The sequence below is a fragment of the Ceratina calcarata genome, unplaced genomic scaffold (assembly GCF_001652005.2).
Source record: "Ceratina calcarata isolate Rehan_Ccalc_2016 unplaced genomic scaffold, ASM165200v1 scaffold48.2, whole genome shotgun sequence".
NCBI lineage: Eukaryota > Metazoa > Arthropoda > Insecta > Hymenoptera > Apidae > Ceratina > Ceratina calcarata.
Genome location: NW_017172225.1, coordinates 3292964 through 3313142, shown reverse-complemented (window position 1 = coordinate 3313142; position 20179 = coordinate 3292964). Strand labels below are relative to the sequence as shown.

Genomic DNA, 20179 nt, shown 5'->3' with positions numbered 1-20179 from the left:
ATGAAGTATTATTAAGTACTATAGAAGATCTGATACATCATATTTTAAAACTATATGACAGTTCTACATTCAATAATAAATACTGCATATTAAATACATTAATATAGTTTTACAATACAGTTTTAAATTTATATAATTCATACTATGTGTGTATTAACTACATTAATACATATATAAAATTGCATTATACAATATTACATGTTATACACAATTTGAAATGCATTAGCATATGCTGTACACAAAATTCACTGATATTTATATAATATGAATGAAAAAAATCGCTGCCTTTTATCAATTTTATCACTTTCAACGGACGACCGAAGATGGCCGATGCTATCAATTGTTTTAATTAACGTCCAGCGGGAGGAGGAAAACGAATCAAAATACAATTTCATCGTTACGTACGGACAAGTGTTTGCGAAAGGGGGGTGAAAAAAAATTGGCCAGAGGAAGAGCGGTGGGTCGATACACGCGACTCGACGCCCCGCGACACGTGCCAAGAATAATTGACTGTTAACGCATCAATTGCCGTGGGAGTGACTGACGGCAGTCTGTTATTTCCGGGCATCGAAACCTTTGCCCACCGGTGATCGACTCATTCCACAGATATTGAAATCGATTCAGTTTTTTGTGAGGAGCTAGTCTATGAAACAAAACGAGAGATGAAATAATATCAAATAGTATCAAAGTATTGTTGTACTTTAAAATAATAGAAAACATTAATACATGTTACACATTAAATGCACTAATTTATGTGATGGCACATACTGCTTATTAAATGCAGTAATCTATGCAATGTTATATAGCCTGTATCAAATGTATTAATACATGTAGAGTACTTTTATAAAATAAAGGGATTAATTTTAAGTGGTATTTGTCCTTAATGTTGTGAGTCATGATCAGTTATGGTTAATTAGTGCTTGACACATTCCTCGATATGATCAAACTACAGATTTTCATGCATACATGAAATATTTTAATCTGAACGAACGCACATAACATAATAAAATACATAAAACAGTTAATTTGGTTCACGTGTCATGAACCGAACCTGTACATATATATGAAGAGGTAATAGTCATAATAGCGTAAGTTTATTAATCCTAATTTTGAGAAGCAAAGGATTTACTGCAAGTGCTAGAATACATTCTTAACACAGAAAATAGTGATGGATAGTAATTGAACACTGATAAGAGTGTCTTACTTTAAGAGATGGTGGTGATATATTAACTAAACCTAGAGCCTTGGCATTTGGCAGACCGTTTTCATTATCCTCGATTATGTATCTAATTAAGTGGAATCTTTAGTAACTTTAGTTAGCGAAAGATGAAAAATACAAACAACGAGATGAGATAGGATTTCTTCACATTTGTAATTGAAGAAAGCAATAAAAGTCACAATTTACCCGATTTACACCACTAGTATGATTTTTATCTGTTCATATCATACGATAAGTAAATTCCATAATAATCTACATAGAAATAAAATATTACAAATATGTTAAAGAATCTTCACTTTACACTTTATATGATGGATTTATGTGTGTATACGAGTAAATTGAATGCAACGACAAATGTGCAACAAACGAACATTTCGTATGCATAAATATAACAAGTGCGTATCACGTAGTAGACGTACAAAATCGAAATTGCTGATGTTTCCATGCACGTCGCGCGGCAGCCAGAACGTAAACACGTTTCGTATTGTTCGCAATTTTTATGCATTCCATCGACGCGACACGAGGGGCAATCGCTGAATTACGCGAATTGAAAAACCGGCCGAGGTTTCATGTATCTCTCGATAATTTATCGATTAAGCCCTGCACGGAATACGAAAGTCGGAGTTTCGACGTGCCTAGCTACCTTTCACCGATTAAAATTCCACTCACACTTGTCAGATTTCGTTGGCCGCAAAGTAAACCGTGGTTCGATTCACGAAATTTCGTAATCGTCTTTAATTGTTTTCATCGTTTTCGTTTTTCCACCAAACGCCTCTTGATTTGTACGGTTCCCACAAAAATTAACACGATGGAAATTCAAACACATCGCTACGAATGACTATAATATATTTATTTAACGTATTTGTACTATTAACTATTGAGAACGATCAAATTCAAACATTAAATACAACATACATTATATAAAACAGTTTTTAATAAAATCACAATCAATTACTTTTTTGACTAACACTGTATATTATTCATATCTGTTTGTCTGACCACAAACAATCTTACACTACTTTTTAGAGATGCTTCGCAGTGGCATGTTTTGTGGTAGCTCTGGCCAAAAGTGAGAAAATATTTATGTATTTGCATTTCTTCTGTGAATCATCAAAGCAAATTACTTTATGTTCTTCTTTCATTGTAATCGACTTGCTTACAACAAATCACAATGAAACTGAATAAACGCAATAAATTAACAATAAAATTGAATAAACACAATGTACAATTTCTAATATGAATTGATAATTACCATAGAAGAAACCAGGAGTGTCAACAGTCAGATTAAGAAATTGTATTTGCAAGTAGACTCCTCGTACTTTTAGAGCCACCTTTTGCATTAAAGGACAGGGTCACGTTGACTAATTATAAAGTACAGAGAGAAGCATACATTCGACGTCAAAACAGAAATATTCGCATAGGGTCCCCTGGTGTCCCGAAGTAGACTTGATAAATAATAAAACGTTATGCAACGAAAGTGTCAGCGTTCTCCTTTAATTAATGACTGGAAATAATTAAAGACGCATCGCTCTGCTATTTAATTTTCGCCCTCATTAATCAACGGGCTAATTGCGCGCGAAACAGTTTAATATTCGATCGGTCAATCGAACTGGCTGAACGCCCTTGCTCATCAGTGTAAATACGAGAACTGTCCATAATATGAATCTCTGCAAGATGACTGAGAACTACAACACGGTTAATTAAATAGCGCATAATTAAAAATTCCGTTGTGATGAAGTATTATTAAGTACTATAGAAGATCTGATACATCATATTTTAAAACTATATGACAGTTCTACATTCAATAATAAATACTGCATATTAAATACATTAATATAGTTTTACAATACAGTTTTAAATTTATATAATTCATACTATGTGTGTATTAACTACATTAATACATATATAAAATTGCATTATACAATATTACACGTTATACACAATTTGAAATGCATTAGCATATGCTGTACACAAAATTCACTGATATTTATATAATATGAATGAAAAAAATCGCTGCCTTTTATCAATTTTATCACTTTCAACGGACGACCGAAGATGGCCGATGCTATCAATTGTTTTAATTAACGTCCAGCGGGAGGAGGAAAACGAATCAAAATACAATTTCATCGTTACGTACGGACAAGTGTTTGCGAAAGGGGGGTGAAAAAAAATTGGCCAGAGGAAGAGCGGTGGGTCGATACACGCGACTCGACGCCCCGCGACACGTGCCAAGAATAATTGACTGTTAACGCATCAATTGCCGTGGGAGTGACTGACGGCAGTCTGTTATTTCCGGGCATCGAAACCTTTGCCCACCGGTGATCGACTCATTCCACAGATATTGAAATCGATTCAGTTTTTTGTGAGGAGCTAGTCTATGAAACAAAACGAGAGATGAAATAATATCAAATAGTATCAAAGTATTGTTGTACTTTAAAATAATAGAAAACATTAATACATGTTACACATTAAATGCACTAATTTATGTGATGGCACATACTGCTTATTAAATGCAGTAATCTATGCAATGTTATATAGCCTGTATCAAATGTATTAATACATGTAGAGTACTTTTATAAAATAAAGGGATTAATTTTAAGTGGTATTTGTCCTTAATGTTGTGAGTCATGATCAGTTATGGTTAATTAGTGCTTGACACATTCCTCGATATGATCAAACTACAGATTTTCATGCATACATGAAATATTTTAATCTGAACGAACGCACATAACATAATAAAATACATAAAACAGTTAATTTGGTTCACGTGTCATGAACCGAACCTGTACATATATATGAAGAGGTAATAGTCATAATAGCGTAAGTTTATTAATCCTAATTTTGAGAAGCAAAGGATTTACTGCAAGTGCTAGAATACATTCTTAACACAGAAAATAGTGATGGATAGTAATTGAACACTGATAAGAGTGTCTTACTTTAAGAGATGGTGGTGATATATTAACTAAACCTAGAGCCTTGGCATTTGGCAGACCGTTTTCATTATCCTCGATTATGTATCTAATTAAGTGGAATCTTTAGTAACTTTAGTTAGCGAAAGATGAAAAATACAAACAACGAGATGAGATAGGATTTCTTCACATTTGTAATTGAAGAAAGCAATAAAAGTCACAATTTACCCGATTTACACCACTAGTATGATTTTTATCTGTTCATATCATACGATAAGTAAATTCCATAATAATCTACATAGAAATAAAATATTACAAATATGTTAAAGAATCTTCACTTTACACTTTATATGATGGATTTATGTGTGTATACGAGTAAATTGAATGCAACGACAAATGTGCAACAAACGAACATTTCGTATGCATAAATATAACAAGTGCGTATCACGTAGTAGACGTACAAAATCGAAATTGCTGATGTTTCCATGCACGTCGCGCGGCAGCCAGAACGTAAACACGTTTCGTATTGTTCGCAATTTTTATGCATTCCATCGACGCGACACGAGGGGCAATCGCTGAATTACGCGAATTGAAAAACCGGCCGAGGTTTCATGAATCTCTCGATAATTTATCGATTAAGCCCTGCACGGAATACGAAAGTCGGAGTTTCGACGTGCCTAGCTACCTTTCACCGATTAAAATTCCACTCACACTTGTCAGATTTCGTTGGCCGCAAAGTAAACCGTGGTTCGATTCACGAAATTTCGTAATCGTCTTTAATTGTTTTCATCGTTTTCGTTTTTCCACCAAACGCCTCTTGATTTGTACGGTTCCCACAAAAATTAACACGATGGAAATTCAAACACATCGCTACGAATGACTATAATATATTTATTTAACGTATTTGTACTATTAACCTCTTAGGCACTATGCGCCACTATAGTGGCTTTCGCGGGTCTTTGTGTTGTACCGTGTTTTAAGACGTACCATACTGAATTGTATTATTAATTATTAGAATAAATTGTTAAAGTTAAAATGCGTGTATCATATATTTAAGAAAAATTATAATTTAATCATCAAACACTTCATTCCAATGTACTCGTGTAAAGAAAAGCATTATCCGTCACACATTGCAGTGTCGTATCATTTACACGTAATTCGCGTTGAACTCCGCCGTACAGAGAAGCAGCTCTGCGCAAAATTCAGCCGTGTCTAAGAGGTTAATGCTCACTACTTAAATGTCCTCCTATGCAGAACTAGTTTAAAATTACTACAATATGTAAATTAGCTGCGATATGTCAAATAATTACAACATTTCAAATGCAATTCATTTGAGATTTCTTAAGAAAAGCAACTGAACATTGCTAATTTCAAATGGAATTATCATCATTATCTTCAATTTTACTGAAACAAATGAACACGAAGTCTATTTCCTTGTTATAAATTTTTTAATTTGCCTACAAAAAGAATGGACTCGTATCAACTGCCATATCTTTCCGTTTTTAATTAAACTTTGCTTCGACAAATTCGCACTGGCTCGGAATAGATCAGAGAATGAACGGTCCTATCGATACCAGGGAACACGTCTCAACGATCAGAACACGGCGGTTCGTACTTCTAAACTGTAAAGGCTTTTCAAAGACCCTTCGCCGTTCCTTTGTTACCGCGGCGAAACACGTCCAGTTCAGCGTGTAAACCGAAGTTAAGTCTTTCACAAAGCGTGTCTTCTGCTTGGAGAACCGGTACGGGCGCGGCGGTGCGATGCTCGTCGGGGATTTCGTCCGCTTGGAAAATGAAATTTCACTTCTCGCCGTTACGAGAATTCTTTCCATATGTGATGCTATCGAAATTTGCTACGAATTCTCACCTCACGATTGAATTCGGAAAAATATAAGGTTTTCATAGAATCGTTTAGAAGGAACTCAAATTTTCGATATTTTAGTTATTCATCAATAATCGGAATTGCAAATTCAACTAGCAATCGCCTTTAAAAAGTTCAATACGTTCATTACTGATTTTGTATAACATATTACACTTGACACTTTAGACATTAGGAATTACGTTTGGTATTATTTTTTTAGGATTCCCTGTACATAACTACATATAACTATGAATCTAGTTGAGATACTTGAAGAGTTGATAACTTCAAAATTTAAACACTTATAAAGAGTATTCATCTTACGTTTCATTACGTGTATTCAACTATGAAACGCTGTTTTTTCTAAACTGAACGTTACTCGACTCTTCGAAATACAGGGTGTCCCACGCTTTTTGAATAGAATACAATTTGTGTAGAAGTAGAAGGTTACATTTTTATTGATAGACAATTAATAGAGACCTAATCTTAATCACGCACAAAATTTCAGAATCGCAGGACGACTGATTTGTGTTTCTTTTTGCAAGGGCCTTTATATTGTTGGATGATCAACTACTTATTGTTAGTATAATATTTGCTATTTTATGTTATTTCTAGCTTTAAGAAATTACTTTCGCAGAAGTCGAATATAACTTATTGTTAGTCACTGGTATAGTAGGTCCAAAAGCCAGGCGTAGTCATAGGGATCGGAGTCACATTTTCCCCTAAACCTAAAAAAATCCCGTGATTTATCGAAATACTGTCTGGACTTCGTAGAAACTTCTGCTCTTTTAAATTCCTCACTGTTGTATATAATTCCGTATTTGGAAATATAAAGTTATATTGTTAACCAGCGAAGCTTATTTCCAGCTAAATCCCGAATTCAATAATATTATCGTGCACGGATTCTTCTAGAATCTCTCTTACACTTTTCGTTACATATTCATGTTGCATTCACACCGACAGCCATACTATCAAACTTTCTAAATTCCAATTTGCACTCTACATTATCGATCACACACCGATATGAGCATTTTGGACTTTTCATTCAACACACTCATACACATATTCACATCGACCGATCATTCCAAATTTGTTATCTTACATTTACTATCCTTCTAAAAATGAATTTTGTTGCAAAAATTCCTTCGGAACTATATAGCTAGAGTATGTTCTAGTTTCACATTTTCAAGGAGTACGTTAAGAAACGATTGTTGGTGAATTAGCATTAGCAGAGACCGCTAGAAGACGTTCACCAATGATAGTGGTCGTTTTAAGAAGTGCCGTGACGTCTTGTCACGCTGAAGGAGAGGATAAGAAATCGTTCTCCTTTCTTGCGTTTGTGGTCCGCGCGGAGGCGGAGATAATGTAGACGCGCAATATTCCAGCGAGTATAGAGGAGCAGGAAAAAATATACCCGCGAGTAATCTAAGATAAGAGGATACGGGAAAAGAGTCTTGGCTAAAGAGGAGATTAATTGCACAGGATTAGGAGTAACCGTGGTCACGTAAAACGCGTGATACGGTTGAGACGCGGTCGCCTTCTTATTAATTCCATCGGAAAGCTTATTTGCAGTTTCTGCATTTTTATGGCACCTGTTGCATTTATTGCAATTAATATGTCAGTTGTATTCCGCTAACTTATTTTTTATTAAGAATAATATAACTTACGCGGTAACACGAAGACAGACAAATCTTTTGACAGTAAACTATAGTTTTATTTTGAAAGAGTGTGAAGAGAGGTGTTGTGACGAAGTTCGAGAACAGAATGCACAAATTGAGTGAAAACGGAATAAAATATACAGTTAAGAGCAAGACTGAATACACGCTATTTAAAATTGAAAATTTTCAGCATATACTAATCTCGTATAAGTAGTCGAAATATATTGTTTAAATTTTCATTACAAGCCTGGATAAAAGAGTTGAAAAATACGGCCTTCTCGTTCAGAGTTTCAACGGTTCAAAAATGATGAAGCTAACAATAAGACAGAGTTCGAATATAAAACAAAATTTGTAAATATGACTCAAGAAATGAAGTCATGGGATGGTGAAATTTCGGCGTAGAGACTAGAAGATAGACTATCTATACTAATTTAAATACTAAATAACGTCGGTATACAACAATCAGTGACAAAGTTGTAAAATAAAGTAATTTATCGTATCCTGTTTTTCAACGTTTATATTAAATTTAACTTCCGTCTTCCGAGTAGTACTCTAGAGGAGCATATTTTTCCCATTAAAAATTAAGCGTTCTTAAACTTGTTAACGCTGCAGGGTACACGTATCATTTTCCGGGCACCCAACTTTGTCATCTCGTAATAAAAATTCTGCTATATTATATCGTTACGAAACGCATTTTCCTGGTAAAATGCGCAGCGCGTGTTTACCAGCGGGGTCGAAAGAGGATTAAGCGAAGGAGAAAATATGGAGCAAGTAAAAGCATCGCGACGATTAACCAGCCACCCTGCGCGCGCGTATGGCCAGATAAAAAAAAAAAAGGTTGCACAGCAATGCGACGTCCTAGCGACGGTAGCGCTACCTAAGATAATATCCCTTCGCATACAGATGGGCTTATTAAACGAAAATCCACGCGGATGCATGGGGAGAGGCATAAACCACTGTCCATGGTCCTTGTCTGATTAGACATGCGATGCTTAGTTCTGAAGAGCTCTCGTTAACCGGATCGCAACCGATATACGACACGAACAGCGTAAATTCCGTAAAACGCGATCTTATCGCATCGTCGACGTTGTTCAAAGATACTTACACACAGCAAATGATTATTTAGCAAAAATAGCGCCGGTAGAAACGCCAATTGCCACAGACAAGGGACTCTAATAACAAGCCAATCTTTTATGATTTAATCGTACTACATTTCATTTTTCACAAATGTCTTATACCAAATTTTCTTTTATTTTCAAAGATCTAAAATTGTTCTTTAGTACTTTAGGCCCTTTGAGAATGGAAAGCATTTATAAATGCTCTCTCTTCATGTTACAAAACTATTCATATTATAAAGATTTTCACTTATATGTCTTTAGTCGCAGTCTCTGTCGCAGCTTCGCCTACAACACTTTTATTTTACTGAAAAATGATAGAATTCATTTTTATTGAGGTATCTCTTTGTAAACAACATTTGTAGTTCTTCCTGTATAAGTGCTAAGATTGTTAAGCTGCTTGCTGGACTATTCTGATGCAAACTACGTATCACTGTCCTTGTGAGATAAGAAAAACAAGGAAATTCATAAAAATACATTTCACTCTACTTCATACCATTAAGAGTGGAATTCCGAAAAATCCAGAAATTCATTTTAAAGCATTTGTATAAAAGACTTTTATGAAACACCAAGTCGATATCTCATATTGTATAACAGAAATAAAGATATTTGTAAAAATACATTATACCCTTTTAGTACCTGAAGAGTGACATTTTAAAAAATCCCAAAATTAGTTTTTAGTCCTTTTATAAGATGACATTTTGGCATCGGAACTATTTTGATATCTGGTCAGGTTGAAGAGTTATTCCAGTAGAAAGTAAAACACATTTTATCCCATTTTCATCCTCAGTGATAAAATTTCGAAAAATCCAGAAAATAGTTATTAGCACTTTCGCAAAGTGACATTTTATTACTAGAAGCAGTTTGATATCAGAATTAGGAGATATTGCAATAAAAAATCCTTTCATAATGACTTACAACATGGTAGGAAACTACCCTCAAAATTTCAACTTCACTTTCGTGCGATACTTTTTGCTGAGCTCTATGAGTAAGCCAGTCAGGAAGCTCTTTTACATGTATGATAGATTTGAACGTGCACAAACTATTCTATGTACCATAAAAATATAGAAAATATTAAAAATCGATTGCATATTTCAACAATAATAATGAAGTGAACTCCGACCTAAAATATTTATACTGCTATCATAAAAGTTTCGTACAAACGTTCACAATACTTACAAATTATAAAATTGTAAAAGCTAAACATTTTTAGTAATAAACTTTGGAGATTTAAAACAATAGAAAAATTCGCAGTTGGACAAAAAAACACGAACTCGTTCTGATTTACGAATTCTTGCGTACGCCCCAAAGGATTCCCCATGTGCGTTTAAAAACAGAAAGATAAAACGAAAAACCAAAGGGGGAAAAAATATTCGATGTATTCCCCGGGCGAATTCGAAACGCAGACCACTATCCGTGGAATGGAATGTTCGTGCATTCAGCCGAGAAAAATCTCAGACGGCGCGAAGTGTTGGCATACACGCGGGAAATTTAGCAGTGGGAGGAGAAACGCGCAAGATTTTATAAATGTTTCGGTCACGTTCCTCCGTCGCGGGAGTATGTTGGATAATAGCTCTTCCGTTTCCCTGCTGCCTCTCGAAAAACGAACCGGAATAACGAAACGGAATAACGAAACCCGTAGTTTTTACAAATTCCATTAAACTGTACAGAGACTCATTTAATTGCCCAAAATGTGTTGTTTAAATTTTCATTACAAGCCTAGATAAAAAAGTTGAATAAGAGCGACCTTCAAATTGTTCCCTATGATTTTCAATTTTAATTTTTTCGAAATTTTCTGTACACATCATTTATTAAACTAATCCATCTAACTACTCAAAAAAATCAGGCCGTTTGGTCTGATCTTAAAAAAGTTATTCAATTTGAAATAGTGTGTGTGTGTCTATAAGAGAACGAAAAAACTAAAGGAAGAAACACTCGTAAAATAAAGCTACGAGCTATGTCAACGTGCAAAACACTTGAGGGTGTCATAAATTAGGCTCTTCCCCTCAAAGCTATGTCTTGAGCCTAAGATTTGACCGTTTTCTAGGACTGGTCATTCTTTTCCAAGACGTTTCGACGAGCTTCTGCAACGGCTTCTTCTGTTCTTCTATTTTTGTGAGTTCGAATCTAGCACTGTTTGACCTTTGTATTTAATCAATAATCGCCCTTTCTTACAGTTCCATTTTTCTCTTAACTGTATTAGATCCTCGTAAATTAAAGGCCACTCACTTTTTGCTAAAGCTTATTACTGAACGAATTTCTGTCGTCTTCACCGCCAATCTTACTCTTGAACGAATAAAATTCCTCCTTAAGTTTTCAAAACATGTTGTTAAAACGTGGATCCAATAACTGACAGCGGAGCCATCGGCCGTCTCAGTGGCGGAACAAGCTTGTTTATAACGTCATCAGAAGATAAGAGCATCATTATCTCGTCTTCCCTCGTCGACACAAGTGTAATGATTTCCCTCGAAATGCTCAGTCAGTTATACTTTCCACTGAGTGCCGCGACGCGTGGATCGATCTACGCTTAACCGATAAACGACACCTTATCGCGAACCATTTGACACGCGTCCCATATCCATAACCTTCTAGATAGCCGAGAGTCTAAACGATTCGTCGTCGATCGAAGTCTACATCGGATATTCGCGCGGAATACGTCGCGTCGTTCCGGAACGAGAACCTTTAAGAATCGTCTGACAATATCGTAACCGTAACCAGTCCCGGAAAAGAGTGAATCATCTACGTCGAGATAAGTGAATCCATGAAGAGATATCGCGCTCTTCTACCTTCCACAAAGTTATCAGACGTCTCGAATTTCATCAGATAATCGTGGTAAAGCAATATACGGATTCTAGCTTGTAACGTAGTCTTCTTTTTTCACGGAGGGAAATCAAAATTAGTGTGACAGTGTCTTATTCGTGATTGGTTTCAAGCTTATTGTTAGATGGTATATTTATAGCCTGTGTACACGATATCCATATTAGTGAAGATAACGTAAGAAATTCGCCCATATGTGACATCACAAGATAATTCAAAATCACGGACAGTGTATTTTGCTTCACAAAATCTTATGCATACCCTATACATAAACCGTGTCTATAAATATATATACAGGCTGATTCTTATAATGTGACAACTTAAAATAACTCGGAAATCATTCATTGTAGATAAAAGTGTATAAAAGGTAAGCATTTGCCTTTTTATCGAGATATAAATGCGAAAGCAACAACACTGTATGTGCTTAACGATGCAACTTTTGGAACTTTCTTCTCCACGATGAATAATGTACGCATTATTTAAATTCGTCGCATTACAAGAGTCATTCGGTCTATTGTAAATTCATCGATCGAACTACAGTATTAATTTGCCTACGTGTGACGTTACATAGATAATTTTATCATTGCTTCAAACAGTTATCCAGAGCCGCATCTATAAGTATAATCTAAAGATCCAAGCGTTTACTTCAATGTCTCAATCGTGTACGATCATGAAATCACATGAGATATGGAAGCGAAGCATCGAGTTCATCGAGCAGGAGCTGCTCCCGGAAATGGTGCATGAGCGGTGTTTCTGCGAGAAAAATTCGAGGGAATTCGTCGAGTTTGACTCGGCCATTATCCGTCTCGACGAATTGAGTCGAACCAGCGAGATTTACCGCGTGACGGCAGTGGTCAGGTTCTCCGGCGAACCCCGTAGTTTCCCTCTGTTGATAAAACTGCTACCCGAGGAAGGCGCGGAAAATAGAGGTCCCATTGCGTTCGACTCGTACCAAAATGAAGAGATGTTCTATTCAAAAATGACCGCGAAATATGGAACGGACCTGGTGCCTAAGTGTTATCTGTCCGATCTGGGTCGTTATGGAAGGCCAGTAATTGTTTTAGAGGATTTAGAAGAGGACGGTTACAAGCAAGTGGACGAAGAACTCAATGAAGAACATTTGAAATTGTGCGTGAAGGTCCTGGCTAAGTTTCATGCCAGGGGGTTGAGACTGAAGGAAAATGAACCGCAGGTATTTAGGGAGTTCGAAGCGAAACTGCTCGAAGTTTGCTTGAATGAAGACATGCTGCAACGGTATCAAAAGAAATCGACTAGGTAATTTAGTTTTCTTTCTTTTATTTAGTTAAGAAGGCAGACCCCGTTAATGGCACAATAAGACAGAATATCAATATTATCTAGAAAGTTAACCACAAATATGAGTTTAAGGGATTACACTTTTCGTCCTTATAGTTAGTAATGCCTTTATTGCGTCCCTAACGGGTTAAATCGGCTTAGGCCTCCGTTTCCAACTTCACAAACAACTCACAAATAAAATACACAAAAACTTTTCGTCCTTATATAAGAATATTTTTGGGTCGTCAGATACCTACTTAAAAAGAGGAAAGTTAAATCTGGCGAGCTCTGGTCATGATTTAATCGCAATATGCTGATCTTTAACAATATGAGCTTTCCAAAATATATGAAAAGTCGTAGTTCCAATGCTTTTGTTTATAAGCAATCATATATACAAGAAAGAACGTTTTTGAACGAAATCAAGGCCAGAGCACGCTATTTAACTTTCGTCTCTCCAAAGAGGTAACTGACAGTCCAAAAATCTACTCCTACTGGGAATTGATACATTTACCATGATCTCTCGTGGCGAGCAGTAGAACCAGACGAAGCCATGCTCAGAACCATCAAAAACTACCTACAAAAATTGAACTGTGCCCGGTCCTAGACTCTCGAAACCACGAGTATAATTCCTGGCTTCGCGTCGCCATGATAGTTTGCTATATCTATTGATCCCACCAATAAACATAAGAGAATAGACCGAGCGCGTAAATGGGAAACTTGACACAACGTGCGAGAAAGAGAGAAAGTATTCGGAAGCATGATGTAAAAACATAAGGTGTGTTCTTGCGCATCCATTTGAATAACTAATTACGGACGCTTCCACTCGTCGGCCATTTTGGTTTTCTAACCAATCATGTTTCATATTAAAACAGAGCTAATGTTAAAATCGTAAACATATCAAAAATTAAATTCTCGGAGTGTAATATATATGTGTTCGGACTAAACAATATGTCATCATACTTCCAATATGGCCAACGAGTGGAAGGCGCAGACAGCGACGCATTTGAACACGCCTGTTTCGAACAACCTTGAACGTTCGTTGTTCAGAACCGCGTGTGAAAATCAAAGGTAATTTGATTCCCACTATTTTGTAAATGTTATGAACCAATCGTACCGTAGGTGGTAAGACAGGTTAGTTATACGTAATTCGATTTTTCTGGCTTGAAATAAATAACACAGATTTTGAGGGAAAAAGCCATTCGGCATAAAAAACCCTAGTTTATTTTTACATTTGATTTGCTTACGATTAATCAAGAAGTTTAACGAACGGATGGTAAAAAATGGATTTCACTAGTACGATCTTTGATCTGCCCGTATGCTGGCAGTAGGAAACTCATGTCAAAATGCCTCAATGCGATTGGCAATGACGTCGAGCTGCACAGAAGATCATGCCTTGAATCGGTCGGTAAATGTAACCAGTTGACTGGGAATGAGGCCTCAATGCGATCGGCACATGTCGTCCAGTTAACTGAGAATTATGTCTCGAATGATAGGCAAATGTCGTTGAGGGAATCCGTTGTGATTCCACAAGCCTGAATGGTGGCCGAGGGCCGCACGATGCCCAGAGATTTCGTATGTTGCACGCACTCTTGTTCTTACTAACTCCTCTCACGAACTCTTCTTACTAACTCGACTTGATGACTGCTCGAATGCTCCTTCGAAACTAACCGTCCAACCCTCAAACAGACTGTAGTGGGACAGCGGAGTTGGAAAATACACCCTGATTGGTGATTTTTAAGCGTTGAGGCCCAATCAGTCCGCTCCCTGAGATAACCGTTCTCTCTTTTCCCTTTGTAAAGTCTTGGCCTGAAGAGGGGTGGAGAACCGTTAGAAAATGTATACAGATCTCCAACGCTTGACGAGACAATGGGCCTTGTCCTTCGCGTGGGCTGGCAATCGGTTCTTGGAAATGTATTGAAATGCCTTTTGCTTCGAGGCAACTCTGTTTCCTTTTCCTGTATGACTGGAAAATGCTATTTGGTGACGAGTTAATCCCTTTTAATGCTAACCGGTCATAAACTCTGTTTTTTCCGTTGAGCGGACGGAACATGTTCCCCCCCGTTGAGTGACTTGTCGCTCAAGATGTCGTAATGTAAACTGACAGTTATTACCTGATAGGTGGATTTATCAATGATTTGATAAAGCTTCGTGTTTGACTGGCAATGGTGTTAATTCTCTTACGTTATGCTTGTAGACACCAGTGTTCATCCGAACCATCATGTTCAGAAGTATCGCTTTCTCTCTCTATCAGTGAAGAGTAGGGAAGTAGGGGAAACGTGATAGTTATTTAAGTTCTCCTCTTCTAGTATAACACAATATATGTATAGTAAACGTGGCCCCCACTACCGGCATGTGCGAGAGAGACAGAACTTCTGCCAGAGCATGTCATCTCTCTCTTATGCAATGTCAACTAAATAACATTTTTCACTCGGTCTATTCTTTTATGTCTATGATCCCGCCCCTGTGTCAATTCCCAATAAAGACGAAAAGTGCGCATCGCCATTAGCTTCATATAGCGAGTGATGTATATGTATGTGCAGCCAATATACATACAATGAATTGGGTGTACGTATCCTGCAATTTAAGAAAAAACAAAATCAAAGATTGAGTATTGTAACGATGGTCTCCTGAAACCTTTCAGCAAAAAGGACGTGAACCGAAGTCATTTTGACTTCTACACTTCCTATCCAAAGAAATAATGAAAATTTTCTGTTTATAGTATGTTCTCATTTTCTATAGTTTTGATTTTTCAGAAAACTGCAATTATTTCAATTCCGAAGTTTGATATTTCCCGACAATCCGTTCGTCTTATTCGACTTGAAATAGCATTATCTGAAAAATCAAACGTTCTAGTCATAACTAGACTGCGGATGTTTGAAATTAAGGAACAAATGTTTATCTAAAACACATCTTTTGAACTGATGCAATAAATGTTTTATTGTGCATAAAAATCACCAAGCTGGTCATGAAACTGAGTAAGAATGAACAGCACTGAACTTCCTGTAATCGCGAAGGGATTGATAAAGCGTGATATAATGAACTCCGAAATACTGTAATAAAAGCTGCGAGAATTATAACGCAATTAGCGTTGAGGCCTCGTCAATGGTGACAATTAGCGTTGTCGAACGGTAATACTGACGTTATCGATGTCAGTGGCAACGGTAAAGCAACTTCCGTGCGGGCGTTATAATCCGTACGCGATTGAACCAGGCAGAATTCAAAATAGATTGAGCTTCGAGTGTCAACAGATTGACGCGAATCAATTAATTGCCAGTTCGTTAGAAAATCGGCGCTTGACAATGCCGTTTATCCCATGTGAAGCGATACTATAATCGACTTCAATAACAATTTCGCATCGTATTACGTTGCGTCACACGCGCTTCTCTCTGCCACGAAATTTCATTAGACACTTTCGAATTTGCATACGACTTTTGTATTCAATTTTATATTACATTGACGAAATGCATAGTATCAAACAAAAATGTTAACACAATATTTAATAATTCTTTTAAGGTTGTATGAGTCCTTACAAAAAAACAGTGACAAAGCGTTCGAAGTTTAACAGCTAATAGATTTTACATTAATAAAACACTGCTTAAAATTTTAGACATTTTACGAGGCTACTAAAAATGTCCTTGCTTGAATTCTTAAAAACACAGATGCAACAGTAACAGAATTTTATAATTTTGCATAATCGTTAATGCATATTTTAAGAACATTTTCAAGCCGAGATAATATTAACTTCAAGACTATTAAATAAGTTACATAAAAAGTAAGACAATTGCAAGTTAGATACAGTCCTATCAAAAAGTGCCAAAACCATGCAATAGAATATTAGAAATTATATATATGTACGTTAAAAAATCCATCTAACATAGAAAAACACGTCGAACAATTTATGAACTTGCCTGTAAATATAATTTTTACTAAAAATATGTATCGCTTCAAATATTAAACATAATATTTTGTCATGCTTCTTAAGCTTTTGGCAGAAACCTTATGGCTTATACAATCTTAAAGCAATCTATTACATTTCTATTAAACTACATTTTAATCGAAAATAATCAATGGTCTGTAAATTCGATATATTTATAAAAGAAATTGTATGTGCATGGAATAAAAAATTATATTCAGTAATTAAAAACATATAATGNCAGAAGAACAAAAGTATAATTTTTTAGGGATATAATAAATCTCAATTTGCATTATATTTTCTATCGACATTACAGACGTCCTGTATAAAAATCCGTAGTCTACAAATAATGATTTTTAAATTCAGTTCGAAGAACAGGAGCAACTAAATTCTAATCTATCGGGAAAACTTTTTCGGAACATCTTTTCTGAAGCTTCGCGCTACATTCTCGCCGGAAACTTTCCTTTCGAGCACTGTTCCTCAGTTCTCATTCACCCTGTACTTCATTTATACACAGCTGTATCTATAGATCAGTATACTCTTCAAACGTGCTATGTGCTATGCACATACCGTATGTACATACCTAGGAACGGTCTTACAGAGTCTTAGAAATTGAGCAGTAAATTAATTGCACTAGTGTTGAAAGTCGTTCAACCTCCAAAATACATATATAGAATAGATGTTTTTAACTTAAAAGGGCTGGAGTACAAATAGAGAAGAAAGATTTCTCAGTAATCATAAATATTAATTAACATACAAAAAATATTATGATTGAATATCAAACAAATCTGTAATGTAAAAAGTAAATTCAATAATGATGACGCATTACAAATTAGTTTATAGAACGTTTATTAAGTAATATAAGAATTATGGTTTACATAATAAAAAATGATTTATATAAACAAATTTTTGCTTTCTGCTAATCTACCAGCTTGTCTTATTATATCATAAGAATTCTTGCTTTTCGAATCTCGAATTTCTTATTCAATTTTCGAAGCCTAATATACGTACACGTTCGGACAAGACAAAGAATAACTTCCAATGGGATATTTTCAATTTTAAAATCAGTTAGAATTAGCAGTTTTTATTTTAAAACTGTTTACCTCGATATGCAAAAAATTAATCACTTGCACGTTCGTCAAAATACATTTTCATATTGATTGCAGAATGACAGACATTCTTGAATTTCTTCCAAACCGGGACCTGGCAGAAAAAATAAAGAGCAAACTGAACAAGAACCCGTTGGAGATCGCAAGGACCATCGCCACGGAAGTGAACGACGCGTCCACCATATGTCACGGTTATTTCTCGCACGACAATCTTCTTTTTAAATACCGAGACGGGAAACCGATCGACGCGAAGATCATCGACTGGCAGACGATGAGGTACTGCTCGCCCGCCGTCGATTTAGGACCCATCTTACTGTTCAACGTGACTCAAGAGCACGGCTCAAACGCCTCGTCAAAGGTGCACGAAATTTTGGCCCTGTACATTGACACGGTCGCCGCTGAATACCCGGAAATCGAACGCGACTGTTTGAGACAGGATATCGAGGATAAATTCCTCTTCGCCTGTATCGTACTTTCTTTCCTCGATCACATCAGCGACGAGGAACTTATTCGAGTTTTGTTACTGTTAGAACATTTGTAAACTGCGGATTTTATAGAAAGATTGGATCTGCGGAGAACACTGTATGCATGTCAAAAGATCAATAATAAAAGAAATACATTTTTTTAACTGACTAAATGTAAATGTTTCATTTTAATAATGTCCAATAAACTTGTAGGAAATATGAAGACTGCATTCACTACATAAAAACATAAGCAATATTATTGCAATGGTTAAATGAAGGAGTCCGCAGTCTAAATTTATTCCAAATTCAATTAGACAATTTATTTTATCTTAAGTATCAGTCATTTTTGTTATCTTTGCGCGACGAAACAGTTAATTGGATTACTGGAGATAACAGTAATAAAAATTGCTACCTTCTCGTACTTGTTATTTGAAGTAAATTATACGCGACAGCAGCGATATGCATTATTGACATTGATAAGTGCACATACTTAGCTTGTCTTTCGTTAAGACCTGTCTAAATAACGATAACTTCTGAAATGAATTCATAAAACTTTTAATTGTATTCATCTCATAATATAGTATATGAAAATGAACTGAGTATAATACAAAAAAAGAACTACGTTTTGTTTGACGTTAGCGCATTTTCGAATTTTCACAGCCGACTATATTGTATGCATTAGGAAAATTCATTATTAACATCGAAAAACGCACAGGTTTCAACATCTTCGACCAATATAATAACTTCTGAATAAATCATTTGTTAAGTCATTACAACATTGTCAATTGCTGATCTCATAATGTATGAATTGAATAAAGATAAAAAAGACTGTGTTTTCTATATACATACACATGTTTCCTCTACGTCTATTGAATTTTCACAACCAACTACATATTCGAATAGGTACGTGAATCGAGATCTCCACTATGGCATCTGCAATGGCTTTGATAACGCAACGAATGCTTTCGATCCCATTGAATCCTATTTCGGGACGCGTCAAACGGTTCTTTGACTCCCCATTTTTTTTATCGACGCGGCATAAAAATGTAGATCACAGGAACGCGTGCCTCTTCACTCTGTGTGTGGATACGCAGTCCATTTGCCCGCAGCTGTTGCTACGACGGAACTCTATCGGCATTGTTCCGTGAAACGCAACGTTACCTTCGCTCCGAATAATGTTGCGAATGAAAAATGTACTTTGATCTTCAGTTCTCCGTTTCGTGGACAAGGATTTATGTATACAAACTATACCGCGTGCTCGCACTGCATTTGTTATCTGGGATCAGACTCTGCTTCCTCGTACTTTCCGTTTCGACTACTGTTTCAAGCTTAAGTTCAGGTTTTGGAATAGATAACAACCTTTTACAATCTTTCTACATCAAACACAGTATCACGAAGGTATCAATCATCATTTTAACTTACATTTTTAATTAATCTTCATCTGAAAAGTTTTATTCGATCGCATGTTCCACTTACTCGTATCTTCTGTTTCAGTTTACTGTTTTAGACTTTATGATAGACAAACTGTCCGATTCTTCGAGAATTCTATCTAGTACTAGAAAGTAATCAATGATTATCAACCCAAACGGACTTTTAATGGATTCAGATACGTTCAATCGCCTCTTGCTTTCAGTTTCATCTACTATTTCAGGCTTACATTCAAGCTTTTATGACAAAAAACCTTTGACTATCCTTGTGAAATTCTGTCTTAAATATATAATATTATAGTACTTTATAAATCCATAAAATCCGCAATCTACTTATCAATAACTACTTCATTCGCTAAAAGTTTTTTACCTCTCGCAAGCTCTCCAAGCTTTAAGT

At 35.9% G+C, this 20179-nt stretch overlaps 1 protein-coding gene across 4 annotated transcripts; it reads left to right on the top strand.

The window, feature by feature from the left end:
* Positions 1-11244: 11244 nt before the first annotated feature.
* LOC108627661 (uncharacterized) lies at positions 11245-19197 on the top strand. 4 transcript variants are annotated; one of them, XM_018028999.2, is made up of 3 exons: positions 11245-11591; positions 12173-12851; positions 17949-19197. In XM_018028999.2, exons 2-3 carry the CDS (start codon positions 12226-12228, stop codon positions 18430-18432), a joined length of 1110 nt encoding a protein of 369 aa, XP_017884488.1. In that variant the 5' UTR covers positions 11245-11591; positions 12173-12225; the 3' UTR covers positions 18433-19197. The 4 variants fall into 4 exon arrangements, with proteins under 4 accessions (XP_017884488.1, XP_017884486.1, XP_026671580.1 ...); XM_018028997.2 differs by having other exon boundaries at positions 12148-12851; XM_026815779.1 differs by having other exon boundaries at positions 11245-11753.
* The last annotated feature ends 982 nt before the right edge of the window (positions 19198-20179 follow it).

What these genes read in the sequence shown, in the direction of transcription:
- LOC108627661 (XM_018028999.2), top strand. Translation starts at nt 12,226, where the DNA reads ATGTCTCAATCGTGTACGATCATGAAATCACATGAGATATGGAAGCGA. An exon ending in TATCAAAAGAAATCGACTAG is followed by an intron (nt 12,852 to 17,948) that starts GTAATTTAGTTT and finishes TATTGATTGCAG; the next exon opens with AATGACAGACATTCTTGAAT.